This window comes from Lissotriton vulgaris, chromosome 6, assembly GCF_964263255.1.
Source record: "Lissotriton vulgaris chromosome 6, aLisVul1.2, whole genome shotgun sequence".
NCBI classification, from domain to species: Eukaryota; Metazoa; Chordata; class Amphibia; order Caudata; family Salamandridae; genus Lissotriton; species Lissotriton vulgaris.
Window position 1 is genome coordinate 1406207900 of NC_141694.1, and position 24465 is coordinate 1406232364.

Here is a 24465-nt window from a genome sequence, read left to right on the forward strand (position 1 = left end):
ATAAAATCTGCCCTCATTGCCACCTCCAATGCTAAAAGCATGTCAATTACTACTTTATTCATCTTGCTCTCCATTTTTTTAATCTTTTCCCTAAAACACACATTGCTACTTAATCCGGCAAGCTAGCCCAACCCTGAAGCCAAAAGTCTGGTCACTAGACAGGCGTGCCACCCGACCAGATGAAAAGGAGGGGTCAAATGTAACTGAGCCTACCATTGAAGTCTAAACTCCACCCCATCTTGTCCCGGTATTTAATAATACCCGCCCCACCCCCCTCCTGCTGATCCTCAGACCACACCACCAGCCTGAATTGCTAACGTGAGGTAGAGTTCAAAACTCACTGACATACCCCACATCCCCAGTCCCACATGTGTTTTGTGTAACCATATACATTGCTTTGTGATGTTTTGGTATGATGTTTATTAAGTAACCAAATAAATGTTACTCATTCTTTCATTAGTGTTTTTTTTTTATCACGGTTGACATCTTCATGCAACAGTCAAAGTTGGTTTACTTCTTAAACTGATATTTTATTCATTAAGTGCAGGTGCACAATTTTGGTCAATTGATTTTACTGTACAACACAAAGAATGAAAAATATTAACCTTTGTAGACATTTGAAAGTATTTCTGTGCTGTGTGCATTTGGGGGGAATATGTGTCAGTTGTTTCTTCTGCTCACTGCATTAAAAAGGAAGTTTCCCCTAAAATTCCCCTAGTGGTGGCAACCCCACAGCCCTAGACACCCTCTCTAAACCATGCCAGGCCTGGCGAACATAGGCAGCAGGTCACGGTTGTAGTCCAAGAAGCGGATGCTGCTAAGTTCCACGCTGCGCCGAAAGCCTTGCTCCTCGAAGCACCGCCTCAGATAGGTCCGAGGGCTCTCATCCATCGTTGCCTTATCCTCCGGCGCTGCTTCATCTTCCAGTGCCTGCCGAGCTACTTGCTCCATGGACAAGCGACCATGCTCCTGCACAGAGACACACATATTAGACACTTTGTGACACCATGGAGCTAGTTCACCTCCTAGATTCACTTCTCTGCACTTGTCATTTAAAACACTGCCATACAAGTATCCAGTTAGTTTAGACTGTCTCACTCTGGTTTGTCCCCTCCTCCCCACACTCGCAGCATCTCGGATACCAAACTAGCTGGATCTTTAACCAGCAATGGTGGTAGAGCTAAAAAAAGTCCGCTCTAAAAGGCCACCTGCCATGCATATGTTTTTGTCACTATAAATGTGAACGCATGGTCGACAATCTTTCAATGGATTTTGTATTAAAGAAATCCCATTTCAAAATGGCCACTGATACTCACACGAGTCCGCATAAATCCTGACGCATGGTAGTACTTTTCAAATACCTCCTCTAGCATAGCAAACAATATGTTAGAAAGGTAAATTAAAACATTTTTAAAGTGAAAAAGACGTGTTTTCGAAGCACATAAATAAAGCAAGCTCTTTGCAAGTGCCAGGTCCTTCTTAAACAAATAACTGTAAAACAATTAACATGGGGAGTAGAAACAAGACATGTTGGAGTGGAGAACGTCATGGAGCATGGTAGGGGGGATGAAAGTAGAAGGGGAAGTAGAGGAAAAGTAAGCCGAGAGAGAGCAATGTAACATGCACTTCACTGGAGCACTGAAAACAAAATAAAAACAAGTTTGGCAAAGCCAATAAGTCTAAGTGTGACCTTGGCCCTCTAGTGCAGTGGCCGTTTATTACAAGCCTATTCCACAAAAATGAAAATAGGCTACATATTAAACGTGGTAGTTATAAGCAGATAATGCCTTTTTTACATTTAGAAAACATTCACTGATGTGACTTTTTTACTAGATAGTTTTTTAAACCTAGAAAGGCTTTTGAGGTACGCCATTTATCTTTATTATTACTACTGTTTGTGAAGGAGACAAAATTAAATCACAATCTAACAAAACACACTTATTGTAGGCAACTACAATGTCATCCAAGCACTTATAATAGCATCTATAAAAGGGAGATAGAATAAAAAAGCTCTGTCGCTGAAAACAGAAGGGCAGATTTACAAGCCCCTTGCGCCACTTTTGCGTCATTTTAACATGGGAAAAATGACGCAAAAGTGGCGCAAGGGGCTTGTAAATCTGCCCCAAAGTGTTTTAAGTGAATGTGAATAACGTGCACAGGCTTTGTGCAGCCACTTAAAGTCAAGAGGGCCAATGGGTAAAGTTGGCTGATCCACTGCCATATGCTGTCGTGGGCGGAAGCAAAAATGTGGATAGCAATTTAATAGACCAGTGAATGAAGCCTAAAACCCCTTTATATATGTATATTATGTATGATTTAATGGGAAAAACAATAGTCTGACAATAGAGCTAAGGCTGTCTCAAATGCTAGACCTAAAAATAGTCCTCTTAAGTCTGCAGATCAATGGTACAACTCACCCAAACAGAACACTGTTAAACCAAATGCCCCTGAGGGATGACACTCAAGAATAGGTAGGAACGCTGTCAATTCAAGAACAGACAACTGAGAACGCCTACAAAGCCATCCAGTCGTAAACAAGGGCTGACCCAACATCAACTCTAAGTATATTTTATGTATTCAAACAATAGGTCAGCCAACAAGAAAGCAAAGGTTGTCTGTAGATGAGGCCTAAAGGTAAGAATAATGTCACAAGAAAAGTACTGTAGATCAAGTTATTTACCTTTGGTAACAGCTTATCTGGTAGAGACTATCTAGGAGCAGATTCCTTGGCATAGAATTATCCCAAGGTGTCAGTCTGGATCCAGCAATGTTTTCGGGCGTAGGACCCCTGTGCGCTGGTAGGTGGTGTCGATTGATTCAGCGTGGCATCGTCGGCGCCAGATGTGACGTGCCTGGTGCTTATATAGGTGCTACCCCTGCACGCTGGAGCCATGAAGAAAACAGACCACTGGTGGATAACGCTAGGCCCCCAAAAAGTGAAAGCCCTGTCACTAGAAATCCGTTACCAGAGCAGGGAGGATGGGTGGGTCGATAAAGAATTTGCAGCTAGAGTCTCTATTTTATTATTTATTATTATTTTTTTAATTATATTTCTTATATAGCGCCAGAATCGACCCTCGAAGGGGTATCTCCGCGCTTGCCTTGGGAACCCGTCCTGGTTTTTCCCTGTGAGATAGCCCCTACAGGGCATCCCCAAGGTGAAAGCCAGGCATCCCGCCGCGGGGGGCCGTTGTGGAGATTAAGCAAGCTTAATACCCAGAGTTGCAGAGTGTGAACCCATGATTAGGTCAGGCACCGAAGCGAGAATTATCGAGTCCGTGGACATTTTGAGCTCAACACCCTGCCGCGTCGGGAATCGAACCCTGGTCCCGGATCTGACCTCTGCTTCAGGGTCTGCCTGCTCTAACCAGTGAGCCACACTTCTCCTCTAGCAGATACGGTGTTACCGAAGGTAAGTAACTTGTTCAACTGATAGAAACTTCCAGTCGCAGATTTCTTACCTTAGAATAGATACCCAAGCCATACCTCCCGAGGTGGGTCTGCAAAACAATTTCATACCAAAACGTTCTTTAGGACCGAACAGGCAAAGTGTCTGTCCCAAAGGACATGGGGTAGTTTTGTGAATGTGTGCAAAGAAACCAAAGTTGCTGCCTAGCAGATGACCGGGATTTTACGTGCTAATGCAGTGATTGAAGCCATGGAGGAATAAGCATGCAAGCCCCCCGGGGTTGCCTATTGGCCAATGTGTTGCATATTTTAATGCAGAGCACAATAAATCAGGGGGTGGTCTGCTTCTGCACAGCCTTTCCCTTCTTTGCTTCAACATACCCCACGAAGTGTTGGTCGTCCACCTGGTACGTTCAAGGTAGAACAGCACTTTTTGGGTCCATTTGGTGAAGTTGCTCCTCTTCCTTAGAGGGATGTGGCGAAGTGTATAAAGTAGAAAGAGTGATAGACTGGCCTGCATGAAAAGGAGTGACAGATTTCGGTAGAAAGTAAGCTCTAGTTTGTAGAACCAGCCTGTCTGGGTAGATCTTTATGTATAGAAGCTTGGATGACAAAGCCTGATGCTCACTTACCCTCCGGGCAGATTTTGCTGCCACAAGGGAGACCATCTTCATAGTAACAAGCCTATGAGGATGGGGCTTGGCTAAAGCCGTGCAGCAAGATGGCTGCCATTTTGGTGAGCTCTGCCGGCTGAGCTACAAATCCGGCAATTTATCCTGTCTACCAGGGATGACCCCTACTGTAATCTTGCGCTCCATACTGGGGTCTCGAGCCTGTGATGCCACTACCCTGTACAGTGTAGCTCACCGGGGCCATCAAGTGGATGATCAGTCGCCCGTGGCAGGAGGCCACATGAAGACTGACACCCTGGCGCTCCCATTGGCGCGTGCCCGTGCTGTGGCTGCCAGCGGGCCTGCTGGCGGACCCCGGTTCAGCGCTGCCGAGACCAACTTGGGCGCCGCTGGTGCGTTGGGGCCTTGGGTGTGCATCGGCAGTGCCCCTTTACAGTCAAAGTCAATTATGGTTTGAGTGACTTCCTGGAGCTCGGCTGGGGCTCGAGGCGGGCGAGCAGCACCGTGTTGTCTCAGAGACGGGCCAGCTTGAAATTCATGCCTGTGCCTGGGAAGCATCATAGATATCGCGCCTCAGAGGGCATACGTTCCGGCGTTGGTGCTAAAAAGTGAGAACTAAATGCAGACCCTTGAAGCCCGTGTCTCTTGGCCGGAGCCTTGTGCAGAACTCCGGATCACCGTCAGCGCTTGAGAGGCAGCTGGATAGAAGCGCTCATCTGTGGGACATGCAGTACATAAAGGTTAGTGCATTGCTTTGAACTCCTGCCCCGCTACTTGGAGCATTAGTGGCCCAGTATATTGTTGGTGAGGGGCTGCTGATAGGCACTGAGCTAATTACGCTTGTCCCACCCCCAGGCCCTATGTGCAGATAGCACGGCAACAGCAAGTTGGTCGCTGGGAATCACCTCCACCCTTGCTGCACCACGAATTGGACCTCTGTACCCTCCCTTGAGGTTACTCGCTAACATGTGCATAGGAAAAGTGGTGTTTGAGGCCTGCTCTGATATTGATAGGACAGTGTTCCGGGGAAAGGACCGCCCACAGCAACGTTGTTCCTGGGATCAACACGTTATAAGACACACCTGAGGCTCTTACACTGTGCGGCCTGGGGCAACAGTTCAGTTACATTGCAACCAGCGCTACACACGCATAGACATGCAAGCAGACCACCGTCCATTAGAGGAGCTTGGAAGCCAGCAGTGGTCATACGCCACACAACTAGCACCAGCATCATCCCGAATTTACGATTGCTGGCACTCTTCTGCAGGCACCAGCGCGTGCATTCATGGGGAGAACAGATGCTAAACAACCGAAGATATCATTTGATAATAGACATTCCACCCGAACAGCCGAAACAGACGGGGATCACGACACCGGAGCAATGTCGAACACTCCCTCGGACACATGGATGATGATATACAAAGCATTTTACTGGAGGTCAGGACCAGTCTCAAGACGATAGATGACAAATTAGACAAACTCACCACCCAACTTGAGCAAGTCCAGAATCGCGTAGACACACATGAAACGCGTTAGACCAGCTAGAAAAAAGAGCATCAGATGCTCACTGCTTCCAGGTGAAATCAAAAGGGCACTTGTTGCACATGGAAAAGGTCTTAACTGTCATAAAAGCAAAGAATTAAGACCTCGAAGCGCGCTCAAGAAGGTGTTCCTGAGACCACCGCAATCACAAGCATGGAACTCTTCATAGAAGACCTCTTGCACGAATTATTTGGTCAAGCCCTATCACCCATTTTCATTCTGGAGAGAGCGCACCGGACTCTGACACCTAGGCCTCCAGTGGATGCCACCCCAAGGCTCATCATAGCGCGTCTCCTCAATTACAGAAACGGAGACTCGATTCTGAGGCAATCCAGAGTGAGGGGTAACATTGCTCATCAGGGAAACAACTTGTCCTTTTTTCCAGAATTTACACCCGCAGTGCAAGCTGCCAGACGTGAATTTGGGCCTTTCAAACGTCTACTCCAGAAATCCGGCACATACTGACTGTTCTAACCTGCAAAATTGAAAATCACGCATGAGGGCGTACCACGCTATTTCACCGATGCCAAGTCTGCACTTAAATTTGCTAAGCACATCGATAAATCGCAACACAAGTCCTCAACTGCAACTAACTGTAATACTTTGAAAGCGCCTCTTAGTGATAATGACTGATCCATGCGATTTCTATGAATCTATGTGCAGGTAAAAACAGTTCGGGTGGTGGCGGGGCTAAAACTATCTCCCTTTGAGTACTACTAATGTTTATTGTTGTGTATATGGGTGGGGAGGGGTCTATGATACGCGACCTATTGGGGGGTTGGTGTGGGCAGTAGGGTGTTCTGAAAGGTTTTTTGTTGGTTCCACAGAGGCATACAACCAACTTTATTTTGTACTACATGTGGCTCTACACTACACATTAAGTACATATGCACTATTTATACATTTATCCTTTGAAAGGGTGGGATGACGACATATACATTCTTAACCTGGAATATTCGTGGCCTTAACAACCACAGGAAGGCACGACTGGTTCATGCTTTCCTGGCCAGACAACAGGTGGACTTGTGTTTCCTCCAGGAAACCCACTTAAATTCTGCAGATACACACAGATTGATGGTGAATGCCATGCTTCCACATACTCCAATTATGTGAGGGGGTAGCAATTCTGATAAGACAGGGGATCGACTGGACCCTGACGCAGTCAATCATAGACTCGGAGGTAAGATGTGTTATGTTAAAGGGATATCTGGGCGGCACACAGATAGTCATGATTGCCATATATAGGCCTAATGTGAATAACCCAGATTTTTTCCATGATGCATGGGCTGGTGCTGTTGTTATGGGATGTGATACTGTGATGTGGGGAGGTGATTTCAATGCAATACTTAGTGATGACCTAGATATATTGGGAGTGACACGTCCTCTTCACCCTCGCTCCTGTCACGCACTCAACACAATCATAACGGACGGTCACTTGACGGATATATGGAGGCGGCTGAAACCACAAAATCGAGAGGGTACTTGTATCTCTTCTCAACACAATAACTGGTCCAGATTGGACCATTGGCTGGTCTCCGAGGATGTTGCAACATGGACGACGGACACCCAGAACCTACCTAGGTCCCTTTCTGACCATTCCCTTTGCTCACTTAAGGTTCTATTCCCTACATCGATTAAATGTGAATTCACGTGGAGACTTCCTCCCCACGCTTTGTTAGACGTTGCATTTCAGGCTGAAATTGCAGAGGACATTGTGAAATATTTCTCCCTAAATCTGGGTTCAAGAGCGTCATGATGGCTGTCGCACCTTAGGAGTGCTCCGGACCCCTCCGTCATCCGCTCTGCAAATCGACGCCATCGGGGTCCCTTAGACCGTCACACTGAGTGCCTTGCTACCTGGGACCCCTGGAGCCTCCTTCAGAAGGGATGTGTGGCGAGTCTGAACGACGCGGGTGGCTTTTGACTTATGGGCCCACCGCGCGGCATACCTAAGATGGCGGCGGTCATAGAGCCCTTATGATACCTCCCTATCCCGTGGTCCTGACCGGTCCCGACTGGAGATGTTGGCCCTAGAAAGCACCTGGCGCTGCCCTGGCTGATCCCATATGCCGGCTCTCCCTGGCAACAACCTGCTCTGTCCGACCTGCGGTGCTCCGAGTGGCCTAGGGGGGCCGACCTGCCATGCACTTGGTGAATATCCCGAGGCCTGAGTGTGCCGGGGGCGTGATCAGCCGCCAATTGGGCGGCAGGAAGCCGAGACAACATCTCCTACCCTGGTATTTCGCGGCGCTTTGCCATCTGGAGCCCGCCTGCTGCCCCACGGAATAGCTGGGCCAGTTTGCCAGCTCCGCTGCGGTGGCTCTATGGGGCTGCCCTGAGCACCCTCCGGGTGCAGTGAACCTGGAAGTATTAGGGGGGCGCTGTGAGCGGTGGCGGCGGAGATTGTGCGCTCCCTCTGCCTCCTGTGGCCCGCCGCGTGGGAGCCGGGCCAGGGTCACGGGTACCGGCACCAGTTGTGAGCCCTCATCCTGCCGGGGGCCTGCCCATGAGGGGTGACAGCAACGGAGATCCGGTGTGGAGGTGAGGAGCGGAGATGCCTGCCTGCTGGAGCTGGCCTGCTGCTGTGCCTGGCCCTGGGTGGTGGAGACTCTGCTGTTGATCGGGTGGCAAAGGGGATCTGTTCACTGGCGTGGCACTCCTCCCTCCCTCCCCCGCCACTGATGCGAGCTAAGGTCATATAATGGGGGCACCCCGCGTCCTGCTTGGTCCTGGACTGGAGCAACGTGGTGAGGCGGTTCTGGCCCACAGCGAAAGCCCTCCGGCGCTCTGGTGGGGTGTAGGGAGTATCTCGGCTGCCATTTCCAGAAGTGGCGGCCCCTTCTGAGGTGGCATCCCCTGCAGAGGTCAGCTCCATGCCGGGTGTGAGGGGTTGATCGGAACCCCCCACTGAAAGGTTTCACCCACTACATCGGGTGGCGGTGCACAAGTGAACCTCTTGTCTCTTCTCTGCCCCCTCCCTTGACTCACCCCTCGCTTTGGCGTCCGGAGGCTGCATTCTATTTCTCTGCCCATGACGGCCCTGGGGCCCTTGCCCCGATGCCCACTTTGGCCCCCATTGCAGACCTGCGCGCCAGGGGCTCAACTGCTGGAGGACATCAGACGTGGATTGAGGGTTGGGTGTGGAGTGGCCGGTTCTTGCCCCACCCCCTCCCCCCCCTCGTCCACTTCCTTTATTCCTCCTTCTGCCTGCCTGGACACCAGGAGCCCGAACTGTACTCTCCCTGCTGAATGGTAGTCATGGGTAGAGAAAGAGCACCCAAGACTCCCGCCACCCAAACTACAATGGACCGGTTTACCACCACGGACTCCGGGGCGGCTGGAGGGTCCGCGGTCAAAGAAGCCCCTGCCACTGCGGACCTCTCCACCATCCTCCAGGCTATCCGCACATCACAATCTTCAGTAGAAGGTAAGATTGTGGAAGTCTGGGTTGACATGACTCTTATCCGGCAGGATCTATGCAGTGCCACAGCCCGGATTAAAGAAACTGAATCTCGTATATCCACTGTGGAAGATGATGTTTAGCAACTTAAAACTCGGATTACCCAATTCCAGTCTCATACCCATGAGCTGCACCAACGGGCTGAAGATGCTGAAAATAGGTCCCGCCGTAACAACCTTCGCCTGGTCGGATTTTCGGAGGGTGTGGAGCAGGGCTGGATGGTGGACTTTGCCGAACGCTGGCTGCGCTCGTGGATGCCTGAGGGCTGCCTCTCCCCATGAGTCGCAGTCGAACGAGAGCACCACTCGCTTGCTCCCCAACCACAGCTGGGAGTGCCCTCCAGACCGATCATCCTGCGGATCCTCATCTTCAAAGATCGTGACGCTATACTGGCCGAGTCCTGTAAGAAACAACATCTTAACCCCTTCCACGCTGATGACGAGCTGGGCTCGTCATGGCGTAGCCTCCTCGCACGCTGATGACGAGCCCAGCTCGTCACGTAACATGCGCTTTTGAAAATCTCAGCGTAGGAGCGGAATTCCGCTAGCGCGCATGTGGTTAAGCATGAGTATCGGACAATCATGAGCTTTCCTGACTACACCCGGGTGGTCCAAGGCCAGCGCTGCTCATTCGGAGAAGTTAAACAGAAGCTACGCTCTCACAACATACAGTACAGGCTCTTTTTCCCGGCCCATCTGCGAGTGGTGTTTCAGGACAGAACCCTCTTCTTCCAACACCCCTGGTGAAGCATGGACATGGGCCACTGAGGACCGCCCGATGAGACTTAGCGCCCCGTAACCGCTCCAATAGGCGCAGGGGCCAGAGGCACGCCGGTACAGACTCTCCATTGGACCCTTCTCGGCGGCTTATGCTTGAGCTACTCGCCGGGGTTTCCCCTGCCAGGCGGCGATCCGGCTCTTTGGGCCGCTCCGATCCAGGGACTGCATCGCCTCATCCGATGCCGCTGGACCTACCAGACACTGACCTTTCCCGCAACCCGATGCGTCTTCCAAGCCCGCTTGAGACTACCTGTTCCCTCAGATGGTTACTGGTTTCGCCAAGAGCCTGCACTCTGCTTAGCCACTAACTTTATCCCCCGATGGACACAGATATGAGCATCCTAATATGAGGAGGGGTCCTTCACGATTCCCTGTTCCCAAGCATTTTAGTTTTTGTTTTCTTACGTGTTTACTGTTTGGGCGACAGATACTTCCGTTCCTGAAGTATAGGGAGTGGGAGGGGAGGGGGGGGGGGGGGGGGGGAGGGGCACGGCTCCAGTTTGTATTGTTTTTTTGTTCTTATTGTTTAGTGCACCAGCATTCCTTTTCCGCAACAAGGCAGGTGCACATCACTCAACACAAAGGTAACACCTCCTTCACCTCCTGCCACGGCCTCACTCCAGCCGTCACAGCCCTCCTTGCCGGCTGTCCGGTCCCTTGTCTGCCTTCCCCCTGAAGTAAATTGACAGCAATGGGTTAGCATTTAGCTGAACCCATCTTGCATTCAGAAGTTCTCATCCGCTTTGTGAAAGCCATTTTGTATTTCTGGCAGCCATTTTGTTTGCCATGTGCTTGCCATGTGCTCTGTCCTCCCTCAGTGTTAACTGCTCTTGAAATCTGCCTAGTGACAAACTATATTCAGCCTCTTCCACTTCGCACATGCCCAGAAGGGCCTAGCTAGTACAATGCACCTGCTTCTCTAGTATAACTGTCAGGCTATTTTTGCTGCTGTATGGAGAAGTAACTCTCCTTCCACTTTGTTGAGCAAGTAGATCTTGTATGCCCATCTTAGTCATTTTTCATGCTTACATGAGTCAGGACTGCCCCTTAGTTTTATGCTTACTATGTAACTCTAAGCATATATAAAGCCCCAGTTTTCTGTACTCCTTAGACTGCCTAATTCAATTGCTAAGGCTTCTGTGTGACGTAGTCTCACCTCATTTGAGGTTAATAAATATGATCTTTTATATTTCAGCTTCTGTGCCAATTTCTTCTTTGTTGGTTTAAAAGGACTAAGTATCAGTGAGACCCCATAGAAGGATTTTTGAACACTTCACCCCTGCCTGACGATTGTACTGGGGTGGCATCGCTCCATATAATGTCCTGTAATGTTAATGGCCTGTTGGATAAGGTTAAGCACGCAGCGGTCCTGTGATATGCCCAGCATCATGCCGCATACATACTCCTGCTTCAGGAGACTCACCTGATAGGCAACCACTGCCCCTTCGTGGCGCGACATGGTTATGGCAGAGTCTGGCACTCTCACTTCAAAAGGGGATTGGGGGGGGCTATCCTGGTGCACCGTACTCTTCCACTAGTGAAGACCAGAGTGACACATGAACCCCAGGGCTGCTTCGTCTATCTGGAGGGGACCCTTGGGGATCACCTCTAAATGTTCTAGCAGTCTACTCCCCTCCGTCCATGCTGGCCTCTACACTTCAACCACTCACCTCCATTGTTGCTGCCTTGCCTGGATTAGTGCAAGGTACATCATCCCTTAGAGTGTGCAACATATACTACGCCAGTCTCCTACAGGAGGGTGTAAACGTTTGTGGAAAAACTATGGTAACATGATGACAACCATAGCTCCTCTGAGACTCTGCCATCCTCAGAAGTAGACTCAGCGGAGGGAGTAAACACCAGGATAAATACACATCCTATAGTACATTTTCACAAGAAGGTACGCTGACACTGAATGGGGAACACACAAGACAACCGCAAAAAGCTAAGAAATACAAAAACCCAAGCACAAAATTCATCCGGGGTCTAGACAAGAGCCAGGAGCAAGTAACAGACCAAGAACCAATCTCGGACAACCAATTAGTTGTCAATCTATTGACCAAGGAACTGCACCAGGCACACATTCAAATCTCGAACAACGGCTTTCATTTTGCCCAACGGCAAGATGGGACCTAGTGCAGACAAAAATTGAACTCTTCAAATTTACTAGGAAAATTAAACTGCAATCGTTTTTCGCTAACATGGAAAGCCCTAGAACATCATTTGTTCCTCAACCACAAACTAGTAACTTCATTGTCCATGAACTTGAAACAATTCACTTACTGACAAATCTATTGGAAGATAATGAAGTGGAACAGCTCAAATCAATATCTGACACAGCATCCAAACTTGGAATTAACACCTCACATTCCAAACCCTTCAAATTATTTATAAAATTACATGTAATGCCCATCTTACCACCTGACAATACAACTGACATGTTCTTCACAGTAGGGACCTCAACCATGAAACACCAGAAATATCTGTCCAAAAGGAAATACCATCCCTCAAATCAACAAGGTACTTACTTTCGGTAACGCATTATCTGGTAGAGACTTTATCTAGCTGCAGATTCCTTGCCTTCGAATTTCCCAGGCGTCAGGCTGGATCTGGAAAAGCTTGCTCGAGCAATATCACTGATGTGCGCCTTCATGTTGCTCCATTCGGTTGCACATGACGTTGTTAGCGTCGGTTATGACATCACAGTTACCTATCTAGGTGCCACTGAAGCATTCTGACATCAGTACTTTTCATTTTTTCCATGCCAGAATCGCAGACCCACAAAGTAACTGACGTAAACGTGTGTAAAACTAGGGTCCTGAAAAGGGGAGTAACCTAAGCCCTAACAAAATCAGTCCGCAAAGCGGGGAGGCATGGGTGGGCCTGCAAGGAATCTACAGCCAGAGTCTCTACCAGATGATGCGTTACCCAAGGTAACTTGTTCATCTGACAGAGACTTCCAGCTGCAGATTCCTTACCTTTGAATTAGATACCCAAGCCATACTCTCCCGGTGGTGGGTTGCGGAACAATTCCTCATACTAGGAAGTCCTGCACTACCGAACAAGCAAAATGCCTGTCCCTGTAGACCTGACTGTCCAGGCAGTAGTGCCTAGCAAACATGTGCAAATATGCCCACATTGCTGCCGGACAGTTCTTGCATAGCAGATCTTAGTGCAAAGAACGACCCAGCAAGAAATGGTCCTTTTCTGCACCTCCTCCCCCTTCTTAGCTCCCACATGCCTCACAAAGAGTTGGTCGTCCTCCCATGCACACTTTTGTCATTGCAGGCGACACTACTTCACTTTATCTGGCCGGGCAAACGCCCCCGGATGAGATAAGAGGGAAGCTGGCTTCCACCAGCGGAGGGGGGAAATCGGGGTCCCATGCCTGCTCCACTACTTCCAGGCAGCTCAGCTCTTCTATCTGGTGGAGTGGTCAAGAGCAGCGCCAGAAAAGCCATGGCTGTTTATGGATAGGACCTTATCTGGGACCTCATTTGAGAAAGTTCTGTTTCATCAGCATGACATTCGTGCGCCTAGCCTTTATATTCCACAATCACAAGCTCTCTGCTGAAGGTGTGGGAGCATACACCCAGACAGGGAAGTTAACAACCTTCCCATCTCCTCTGACCCTGGTGATCGACAATCCTGCCTTTGTGCCCGGAGCAGGTTGGTCTTCAAGGCATGGCGGGGATCGGCTTGCAAGGCGGCAGGATTTCTTTTTATTAGGATGGCCCCATCCCCTTCGACATCGTCAAAAAGAATTACTCTATCCCTGAGGAGGAACGGTTTCACTACGTACAGATTAGACATTGTTTGCGTCATCCATCTATCAGAGGGGGTGCTGAGCAGCCCCTTACGCCGTAGAAGAAATGGCTCCTGGGCAAATATTCAGATAGACGCATCATCACCAAACTTTATGATCTGCTTCGGCCCGCTCGAACTAAGGACAAATTCCCTGCCCAGCGGCGCTGCGAGGTGGAATTGAGAGGCCAGCTCACTCACAAGGAGTGGCACAATGTCTTCTACAGAATGAGACACTCTGGCTATAATACGGCTAGCACTGGACCGGCGGTGAAAATCGCAACCTACTGGCACCAAACCCCATCAGGCTACATAGGGGGAATCCGACTCGCAGTGAGGCCTGTTGGGGACAATGTGGAGCAAAGGGCACACTCACCCACATCCAATGGGATTGTTCAAAGATAACCTTGTTCTGGAATTCTGTCTTTGACGACATATATACCCACCTCTCCACTCAGCTCCCCAGGTTTCCATCCTACACCCTGCTGGGTCTCCCCAACACCCTTACTTATACTCTCACATCATGCAGGGGGTGACAGATCAGTATAGCTCTAGGGGCGGCACAACAGACTATACTATCGCTTTGGGGAACCACCATTCCGACACACCTAGGATGGCTCCACCACCTTTAGTTTGTTCTGGGAATAAAGAAGCTTACCCTCACACCCCAAGGCTACACATATAGAACTATCTGGCAGCCCTTTATTGCTTTGCTATCCCAAGAATTCAGGGAACTGACTTGGCCCGCTACTTACGATTACTATGTCTCACAGATCCAGCCCCCCTGAGGAAACAGGGCACTCATTAAGCTAGGCTGTATTGAGACTCTTGTTTTGCACATTCTAATGGCTATTGGAATCCGGGTAGTGAGGGGAGGGAAGTTCGGGAACAGCGAGTATTTCAGTTTCAAAAGTTATGCTCTATAATGTGGTTAAAAGGGGGATAAGCTTCCCATATGGATATGTTTCCATTGTACTGAGTTGAAGCTGTGACAATAAAAAACTATTTGAACCTAAAGCGAGAGGGTTGGTTTGGCAGCTGCAACGAAGCGGATAGAGCAGAAAGATAACCCTTAAGAGTACCCAAAGCAGTGCCCTGCTGTGCTATGGTTAGAATGAATAGCAGAACAGCGGAACGAGAAACAGAAAGAGGGTCAATTGACCTTTCTGTACAGTATACTACAAACTTCTGCCAATTGCAGGCGCATACCGTCTTAGTGGAGGTTCTCCTGGCCCCCAAAATAACGTTGCATACTTCATGAGGAAGGTCAAAAGCCAATAACTGCCGCCGCTCAATCTCCACTCATGGAGACGAAGAGTTGACAGGTTCGGGTGGAGGACCCTCCCCTGCTCAAGTGACAGAAGATCCTTCCTAAGGATCAGCCTGATCGGAGGATCAATACTCCTCTTCAGAAGCTCTGGATACCAGACTCTCCTCGCCCAGTCTGGAGCCACAAGAAGGACTTGGGCCCAGTCCTTCCTGATCTTCTTCAGAACCTTCGGCAGGAGTGGTATGGACGGAAAGGCGTACAACAGGTCTGAGCTCCACTCACGACGAAAGGCGTAACCCCGCGAGACCGCCTTGGAAACTCCAGCACACAGTATTACTGACACTGCACATTCTCTTCTGACAGATCTAACCAAGGTTCTCCCTAGTGCTGAAAGAGACCTTGCCCCACCTCCAACCGGAAATGGCATTCGTGATACACTAGGCATCGACGGAGAACCTGCCAGGTGTTGAACCACCAGGGTTATGCCCTGCTGTTCCAGCCATGTTAAGAGATGCAGTGCCTATCGACAAAAGGTCCATAACCCCACCCTGTCCTGCTTGTTGCAGTACCACATGGAGGTGGTGTTGTCCGTGAAAACCTGCACTAACTTCCCCTTGACAGAGGGAAGAAATGCCTTCAATGCCAATCAAATCGTTTGAAGCACCAACACATTGATGTGGAGCCAGGATATAGGCTGAAAGATCGGAATCATAACCTGAATATCCTGAACTCTATGCTCAAGAGGATAGGCCCGAAACTGCACTGTGTCCAGAACAGCTCAGATGAAATGGACCATCTGAGAAGGAGTCGGAGAACCCCAGCGAATGCAGGAGGTCTGCCATAGTCTGAAGATGGGAGGAGACAGCCTGGAGCAAGGATTCTTTCAACAGCCAGTCAAGGTAGGGGAAGACTACTGACACCCCTAACATGTGCAGATGAGCTGTGACCACCGCCATCACCTTGGTGAACACCCGAGAGGCACTGGTAAGGCCGAAGGGGAGCACTGTAAACTGAAAATGCTCGTGGCCTACCCTGAACCGCAGATAACGCCTGTGGCCAGCAGGTTGGGGATGTGAAAATACACATCATGCAGGTCCAACACTAAGATCCAGTCTTCTTGGTCTAGGGCTGACAAGACCTGAGCTAAAGTAAGCATCTTGAACTTCTCCTTCTTCAGAAGGAGATTGACGGTCCGAAGATCTAAAATGGGGGTCGCTACCCTTTTTTTCTTTTTCAGAATCAGAAAGTAGCTGGAATAACAGCCACTGCCTACTTCTGTATCTGCAACCCTCTCAATAGCTCCTTTGGCCAGGAGAGCTGTAACTTCCTCTTGGAGCAATTTTAAATGATTCTCCACTAGCCGTTCTTGATTTGGCAGAATGGGAAGAGAAAAAGAAAGGAAAGGCAGAGAATGGCCCTCCTGAATGATCTGCAAGACCCACTTGTCTGATGTTATGGACCGCAAGTGGGGTAGATGATGATGATGGATCCTCTCACCAACTGGAGTTGTGTGGTCTTGCAGAGTTAGACTAGGAGTGCTTGAAGGCTGGAGGCTGGAGCTGATGAGGGCAGGGTACCAGATAACTTCTGGCTTCCATTCCTAAGTCAGAATGAACCGCGTCCACATCCTGCACGGCTTGGGAAGCCTGTGCAGGATGGTGGCTGGGATAGGACAGACGCAGCTGAAACCCCTTCCATTGCAACGAAAGAGGCAAAAGCTAGACTGGCCACGAGGTGTAGAAAAGAGACCCAAGGATTTGGCCGTAGCTCAAGAGTCCTTTGAACCGCACAAGTACTAAGTCTGCCTTCTCCCCAAAAAGAAGGATCCATCAAACAGCATGTCCATCAAGTTTGCCTGGATACGTCCCGTGAATTTTGCTGCATCTCTCCCATCCTCAACTGCCTGAGAGAGCACAACCCAGGGCGCCTCCGGAACTTGTGGCTGCACTTGCACAACCAGTCTCTCAAAGGGACTGGGAGAAACGGTACAAAAGGGGGTGGTGATGGACGGAGCATCTGAATCAATCAAACACTCACACAAAAGATCTGGGTTTAATCCATCACCGTTCTTTAGCCCACTCTGCCACCCCAGTTCAGACATGGCTATATGCAAATCAGTCTGACCCTGTGCCTCATGGGAACAGTCCAGCCAGAACTGCCAAGCCATGTCTTCCCTGGACCGGAAACAAGCTTCCGAGGACCAGTTTCTGGCATTCCAGCAGTCTTCAGCCCAGCTTGCTTGAATCCAGTGGCAAAGTGAGCAAGGGACTCACGTCTGAGCATACCCTGCCACAATTATGGCAGCCAAAAGCGTTACAAAAGGGGGTGGTGATGGACGGAGCATCTGAATCAATCAAACACTCTCACCCAGTCAAAAGATCTGGGTTTATTCCATCACCGTTCTTTAGCCCACTCTGCCGCCCCAGTTCAGACATGGCTATATGCAAATCAGTCTGACCCTGTGCCTCATGGGAACAGTCCAGCCCGAACTGCCAAGCCATGTCTTCCCTGGACCGGAAACAAGCTTCCGAGGACCGGTTTCTGGCATTCCCGCCGTCTTCAGCCCGGCTTGCTTGAATCCAGTGGCAAAGTGAGCAATGGGCTCACGTCTGAGCATACCCTGCCACACTTATGGCAGCCAAAAGTGGTACAAAAGGGGGTGGTGATGGACGGAGCATCTGAATCAATCAAACCCTCACACCCAGTCAAAAGATCTGGGTTTAATCCATCACCGTTCTTTAGCCTACTCTGCCACACCAGTTCGACATGGCTATATGCAAATCAGTCTGACCCTGTGCCTCATGGGAACAGTCCAGCCCGAACTGCCAAGCCATGTCTTCCCTGGACCGGAAACAAGCTTCCGCCTGAGCATACCCTGCCACAAGTGTGGCAGGGTATGCTCAGACGTGAGTCCCTTGCTCACTTTGCCACTGGATTCAAGCAAGCCGGGCTGAAGATGGCTGGAATGCCAGAAACCGGTCCTCGGAAGCTTGTTTCCGGTCCAGGGAAGACATGGCTTGGCAGTTCGGGCTGGACTGTTCCCATGAGGCACAGGGTCAGGCTGATTTGCATATAGCCATGTCTGAACTGGGGTGGCGGAGTGGGCTAAAGAACGGTGATGGATTAAACCCAGATCTTTTGACTGGGTGTGAGTGTTTGATTGATTCAGATGCTCCGTCCATCACCACCCCCTTTTGTACCACTGGGAGAAACGGCCCAATAAGCATGCAGTATTCACAGACCGCAATGCCAGGCTGGAGAAAGAAAAGATCTTCTTCCCAAGTGATTCCAGCCTCTTAGATTTTCTATCCAGAGAGGTAGAAGGGACAAGCCCTGGGAGGTAGAAGCACCACCAAGTTTACAGGGGCTGGGGTGTTGTCTGAGGAACTTTGAGTAGCCCGGAGCCGGGCAATGGTGGCGTGAATGAATGAATGAATTACACACTTGGTATAGCGCATGGCTACCCTAAGGCATCCCAGCGCTTTGACACAGGGCAAATCACCACCACTCATCGGAAAAGGAAGGTCTTGAGTTGTTTCCGAAACACAAGGTGGTTTGGTTGAAGTCGGATGCTCTTAGGTAGATTGTTCCAGAATTTAGCAGTTTGTAGTGAGAACAACTGTCCCCCCATTCGGGACCTTCTTATCCTTGGGACTGTCAAAAGATTAAGTTCACTCGACCTAAGGGCTCTAGAGGGTCGATATGGGCAAAAGAGTGGGCACAAAATAGCAGGACCGTTATTTGTGATAGATTCTTGGACCAGGCACATGGCCTTGAATCCTATCCTCTCCTGAATCGGGAGCCAGTGTATAGCACGCAGAGCAGGCTTAACCGAGCTGTGTCTAGGTACTTTGACTAATAGTCGGGCAGCGCAGTTCTGAACTGACTGCAGAATTTTGATAGTGCCCATCGGAGCTCCAAGATAGAGTGCGTTAGAATAGTCCAGTCGAGAGAGGATCAAGGACTGGACAAGGAGCCGTCTGGTATCCGGTGGGAGGAGGTTCAAAACCTTCCTTAGTACCTTGATCAGGCCAAAACATGTTGCGGCAACCTTCCTTGCCTGCACTTGAAATCCGAGAGAGGGGTCAAGCCAGACTTGATTTGTTTTTTGGGGACCGGGGGGGGGGGGGACCCAGACAGCTTGGCCACCAAGGATCGAGGTTCATGGGGGCCTTGTACCCCATGATCATGATCTCAGTTTTTGTTCCATTCAATTTCAGAAATGAAGCTTCCATCCACTCGCAAACCCTTGTGAGACAGGGGGACAGATTGTTTGGTACAAAGGTCCCAGCCTCAGATCTAGTTAGAGAGACCACTAACTGAGTGTCATCGGCGTATGTGACCAATTTAATTCCCCAGGGAAGCACCACCTCGGCCAAAGGCCTCATATAGATATTAAATAAGGTGGGACTTAGTGAAGATCCCTGGGGAACGCCGTAATGTAGGGGGAGCTGTCTTGATGTAACATCCCCTTCGAAAACAGAAAATGTTCTTTCTGCTAGGAAGGATTGTAGCCATTTAAGGGCCACCCCCCGGAGATACCAGCCTCCCATAGGCAGCGGATCAGCAAAGAGTGATTAACCGTGTCGAAGGCTGCGCTGAGGTCCAAAAGGACCACCGCCGCGCAGCCCCTTGCATCTACAATCTTCCTCGCTTCCTCCACTACAACAACCAGGGCAGTCTCAGTGCTCTGTTTGATTCTGAAACCTGTTTGAGTAGGGGGAAGCACTGCCTCATTTTCAATAAAGGCGTATACGGCTAGATTTACATGCTTCTCCGTAATTTTACTCATCCCTGGCAACAGGGAGATAGGGCGGTAGTTTGACCAATCCTCAGGGTCTAGATTAGCTTTTTTTAAAAGAGCTTTAACTTTGGCCTGTTTCCATAGTGGGGGGACCACTCCGGTGGAAAGGGAGGAGTTGATCACATCCCTCATGACTGGGACCACCACCTCAGAAACTTGTTTCAAGACGGAGGTCGGAGCCATGTCCGATGGAGAGCCTGACTTAAGATTATCCAAGAGTTTTTCTACTGTGGGGTGATCCATCAGGGGCAGAGCATCCAAAGTTGGTGAGGAGGCCAATCGAGGAATGAGCGCCGTAGGGTGCCTAGAATCATTAACATCTTCCTGGGGGAGTTAGCGGCTTTTGAGAACTCCAGCTGGTAGAATAGAGCTTGAGCCGATTGTAAGTGGGTATTATACACCCTCAGTGTTGCTCTATATTCCATTTTATCTTCCAGGGCAAAATTCTTTCTCCATTTTCTCTCTAGCCTCTTACAATTCCGTTTGAGGCATTTCAATTCTGTCGTGTACCAAGGCATTATATTGGTACCTCCGTGGTGCACTCCTTTTAGTTTAGGAAGGGTAAGAAGATCAAGGGAGGACTCTAGCCACTTATTAAAAGCACCATTAGCTTCAGTCGGGTTATCCTCCTTAATTAACGGAAGAGAATTCTTTAAGGAGGATGCGAACTCTGCCACCGGAAGTTTTGACCAGATCCAACCCATCTTATTAGTTGTTATGGATGGCTGGATGACATCAGCTGGCGTCCATGCAAATGAGAGTATCGCATGGTCTGACCATGGAATGAATTGTGGCTCCTTCCACTGCATGTCCGCAAGATTGGTATAGAAATGGTCAATCAAATGGCCTGCAGAGTGAGTAGGTCCCTCCACAATTTGTTTCAACGCTAAAGTCCCCAATCCATCCAAAAGATTTTGAGAGACAAGAGCTTCAGATTCATCAATATGAATGTTAAAATCCCCGATAATAGAAAAATTAGAGCAATTGTCCGATTCCCAGGAGCCCCTGTGCTAGACTTGGACCATGTGCCTAGAAGGACGTCAGTAAGTGCCTCATTGAAGGGAGAAGGGGTTCAGATGTGGAAGACCCAGGCTGAAGCAATTCGGTCAGGAAATTAGTCCTGACCTGCACAGAGGGCAACTCCAGTCTGAGGACCTCGGCTGCTCTCTTGACCACCATGTCATATGATGCCCCCTCTTCGGTAGCCACAGTTGGTGGAGAAAGCATGGAGGTATCTGGGGAAGTGTCCAGTCAACAAGTTCCCTATACCAGTCCATCTGCTCTCAGAAACATCCTGGTGTTCTAAAGGGTCCATAGACCCCTCCCAATCCTCTCCTGAGCCTAAAACAACATCAAAATGTTCAGGTGACAACATGGAACCCCTGGGTTCTATCGAAGTCAAAATCGAGTGACATCGGTCCGACTCCATGCCGTCCGGGTTAAGGATGGGGCTGGAACCGCCGGTAGGCACCGGCAGATCCGAAGGCATGACCAGCACCATCCCAGATCCCTGAGGCCCCACCGGCACTGTGGCCAGAGCAAATGGTGTCAAATCCGTTGGGACCCTTCTGACCCTGCGGGACCGAGGGCTCACCGGATGGGTCGGCCCGCTCAAATATGTGGCACATGGCCTCGTAAAAATCTTTAATTTGAGCGGGGATTGCTCTGGCTCCCGGAAAGAGAGGGAGGCGCGAAGGCTGGCTATAGCTCTGCAAAACCATGGCTAGAGCGTTGGTGCACCTTACCTCATTCATAGACAGACGACAGGCGCTCAACTTGTGCGGAAAGAAAAATACCGACGTCCGCGCCCTTGGGTGGTGCCTATAAAGCTGACCGCGACGTCATAACCAACGCTAAAGATGCCGATGGCATCACACAGAGCCGAATGGAGCCACTTGACGGCTCACATAAGGGGTATTGCTCGAGCAAAAGTTTCAAGATCCAGCCTGATGCCTTGGAAATTCAAAGGTAAGGAATATGCAGCTAGAAGTCCCAATCAGATAATAGCATTAGAGGAACTTTGTGAGGACCACAACATAATAATAAAAGAAGCAGACAAGGGTGGCAACGTTGTCATTCAAAATAAGGAAGACTATTTCTATGATGCTTATCGACAACTTGGTGACATCAAATGCTACATGAAACTACTTTACAAACCAACCAAAGAGATATGAAACAAGCTAAAAGATCTCCTTTACAACTGTTATAATAAAAATGTACTTACATGGTAAGAAAAACAATACTTCTTTATCAAACATCTTCTAACTACAACCCTATATCTACTACCTAAAATTCGTAAATAAAGCAAACTATCTAAGGGCAGACCAATGATTGAAGGCGTTGACTCGGGCTGTTCTAATTTGAGAAAATACATTGACGATGAACTCCAGCCATTTATGAAAGATCTGCCTACCCTCTTCAAAGGATATCTTGCAAAAACCTCAGGACATCGAATGGAAACCTGATTACATACTAGCAACGATTCATGTATTAAGTCTATATACTTCAATTAAACATCAGGATGGACTTGGAGCAGTAAGGAAATATCTAGCTAAGAGATCTGCACACTTTGTGGAAAGGAACCAAATGATAATTGAAATGCTGGAGTTCTGTCTAAAAAAACTTCTTATTCATTGGAGAGTTCTACCTACAGTAACAAGGAACCGCAATGGGGGCTCAATTTGCTCCCCGTGCACCTGTCTCTTGATGAGGGAAGCCAAAAGACACAGGCTATGGAATGATCATCACGAGCACCTCTTCAGAAATGTCACTCCTGGCAAGGCTATATAGATGACATTCTGCTATATGGCAAAGCTTGGAGAAACATCTTAAACAATTCATTGAAAACTTCTCACTAAAGAAGTGGGGCAATGAAGTGACTCGCATCATCTTCAACAAAAATAAAATTCTTACACCTCAAACTTTATATTGGTGGTAATTGTCTAGAAACAATGATTCATAGAAAATGGACGGCAGCTAACTCTATTCTCCATGCCATCAGTTGCCACCCTCATCACATTATCTCCACCATTCCAACGTTGGGAATACAGATGTGGCAGAAGGAACTGTACTAGACAAGCAGATTATGACCAGAAAGCTAATGAAATCACCAGGTGCCTGTCTTCAAGAGGATATGATCAAACTAAACTGGCTATTACTCAAAAACTTCTCTCAGTCTCCAACCGAAAATCTATATTACATAGTACCAAGAAGAATGACAGCAAGCCAACCATTCATTTCATTACTAAATAGAGTCACGGTCACCACCATATCCGTAAGACACTACAGAAACACTGGCCCTCCTCACCAGTAATCCCACAATAAAACATGACATTCAAACTTTTCCGCAGTTCAGCTTTAAACAGGTGCCGAATCTGAGGGACAAACTGTCCCCTTCCTTTTTTCAGGATAAAAAGAAACATTAAACTTTCCTTCAATAGCCAATCGGGTTTTATACCTTTAAAATTGTTGTTGAAAGCAGAAATGTGGTTTATCTAATAACTTGCCAGTGTAAACAGCACTACATAGGTAGTACCATCAGACCACTAAAAATGAGAATCCAAGCGCACTTCCATAATATCCACAAAAATGATCAAATGTTGCCAGTCGTAGAGCACTTTATGAACCATCACCCCCACCAGAGTACTTTCTCTAATTATGGGTAACTCAAACTGCAACAAAACCAACGAGGGGTTGACTTGGAACTGAAACTTTGACAAAAGGAGACTGCCTTCATTATCCATTTTGACACGGTCGAAAGTAATCTAAACAAAGACACTGAATGGGACTATTAGTTAAAACCTTCAGAGATGCACCAATAGGATGTCACTTTGATGAGTCTTTCTCTGACACCAAACTATTAAGCTATGTATTATTTTACTAGGGAACTTTGATCCAAAAAAAACGATTAACCATACTTTGTCTGTATATATGTAGTATTTATTTGCATTGTGTTGGCCCGTATGTTACTATGAGGCATAATTAGAATATTGTGTATTATGGACTCATTGAATTGAACATCGCCCTGCCATCAGATAATGATCTTTTCACGATCATCAGATTATTTGGTATCTTAGTACATCCCCATTTACCATAGAGGACCTCCGTCCCTTATGGGCAGAACTTGCTACTATCATGAAAAACCCTAGTCCATTTTGGTTCTAACATGCCACAGTTTCAAGATTAGTGAAAATTTCCAGCTATTTCAAAATCTATCTCGCCTTCGAAATTCACAGTTAAATATGGCGGACCCCTCTAGCCGGCTTAACCTTGTGACCGGGATATTTTACTTACTTACTCATACACCAATCAACTGATCAACTTTGCCTTTCACATATTTTTGCTCTCTTAAGTCTTTTGAATACGTGACATCTTAACTTGTTTTTCGAAACTTGCCTGATGTCCTTTGTACTCCATGACAATGGGACACTGCACTCTAAGGGCTGCCTGATACCACTACCCTTTTACTTCACACTACAAGATGGAGTCCCCCTGTAGGAGTCTTAGTACCGGATCGTGTCCGTGCCGCACTGACATTAATAATAAGCAAACACACGTCCTTAACAAGCATTTGCAATGCAATAGGTCTCACATTTATGCAAGTTTGAGCTATTGACATTGCAAATAACAATGCCTTTTATATGTGTTTTCGTTTTAAAAACATAAATAAAAGGCATTGTCATTTACAATGCCACTAGCTTTAACTCGTGTAACTGCGAGACCTATTGCATTGCAAATGCTTGTTTTCAATGTTATTGTCATAGTTT

The 24465-nt window shown here is 48.4% G+C and overlaps 1 protein-coding gene across 3 annotated transcripts in view; it reads right to left on the reverse strand.

Annotated features, from left to right (window-relative positions):
* Window positions 1-405: 405 nt before the first annotated feature.
* Window positions 406-24465, reverse strand: part of CFAP61 (cilia and flagella associated protein 61) — a 1856219-nt gene continuing 1832159 nt past the window's right edge. For 2 of the 3 annotated variants that reach the window (XM_086927518.1, XM_086927517.1), the window contains one exon: window positions 406-969. In XM_086927518.1, the coding sequence (XP_086783644.1) occupies window positions 751-969 (219 nt within the window). In that variant the 3' untranslated portion in view covers window positions 406-750. The remainder of the gene's footprint in view (window positions 970-24465) is intronic. The other variant, XM_086927519.1, reaches the window with a different exon arrangement.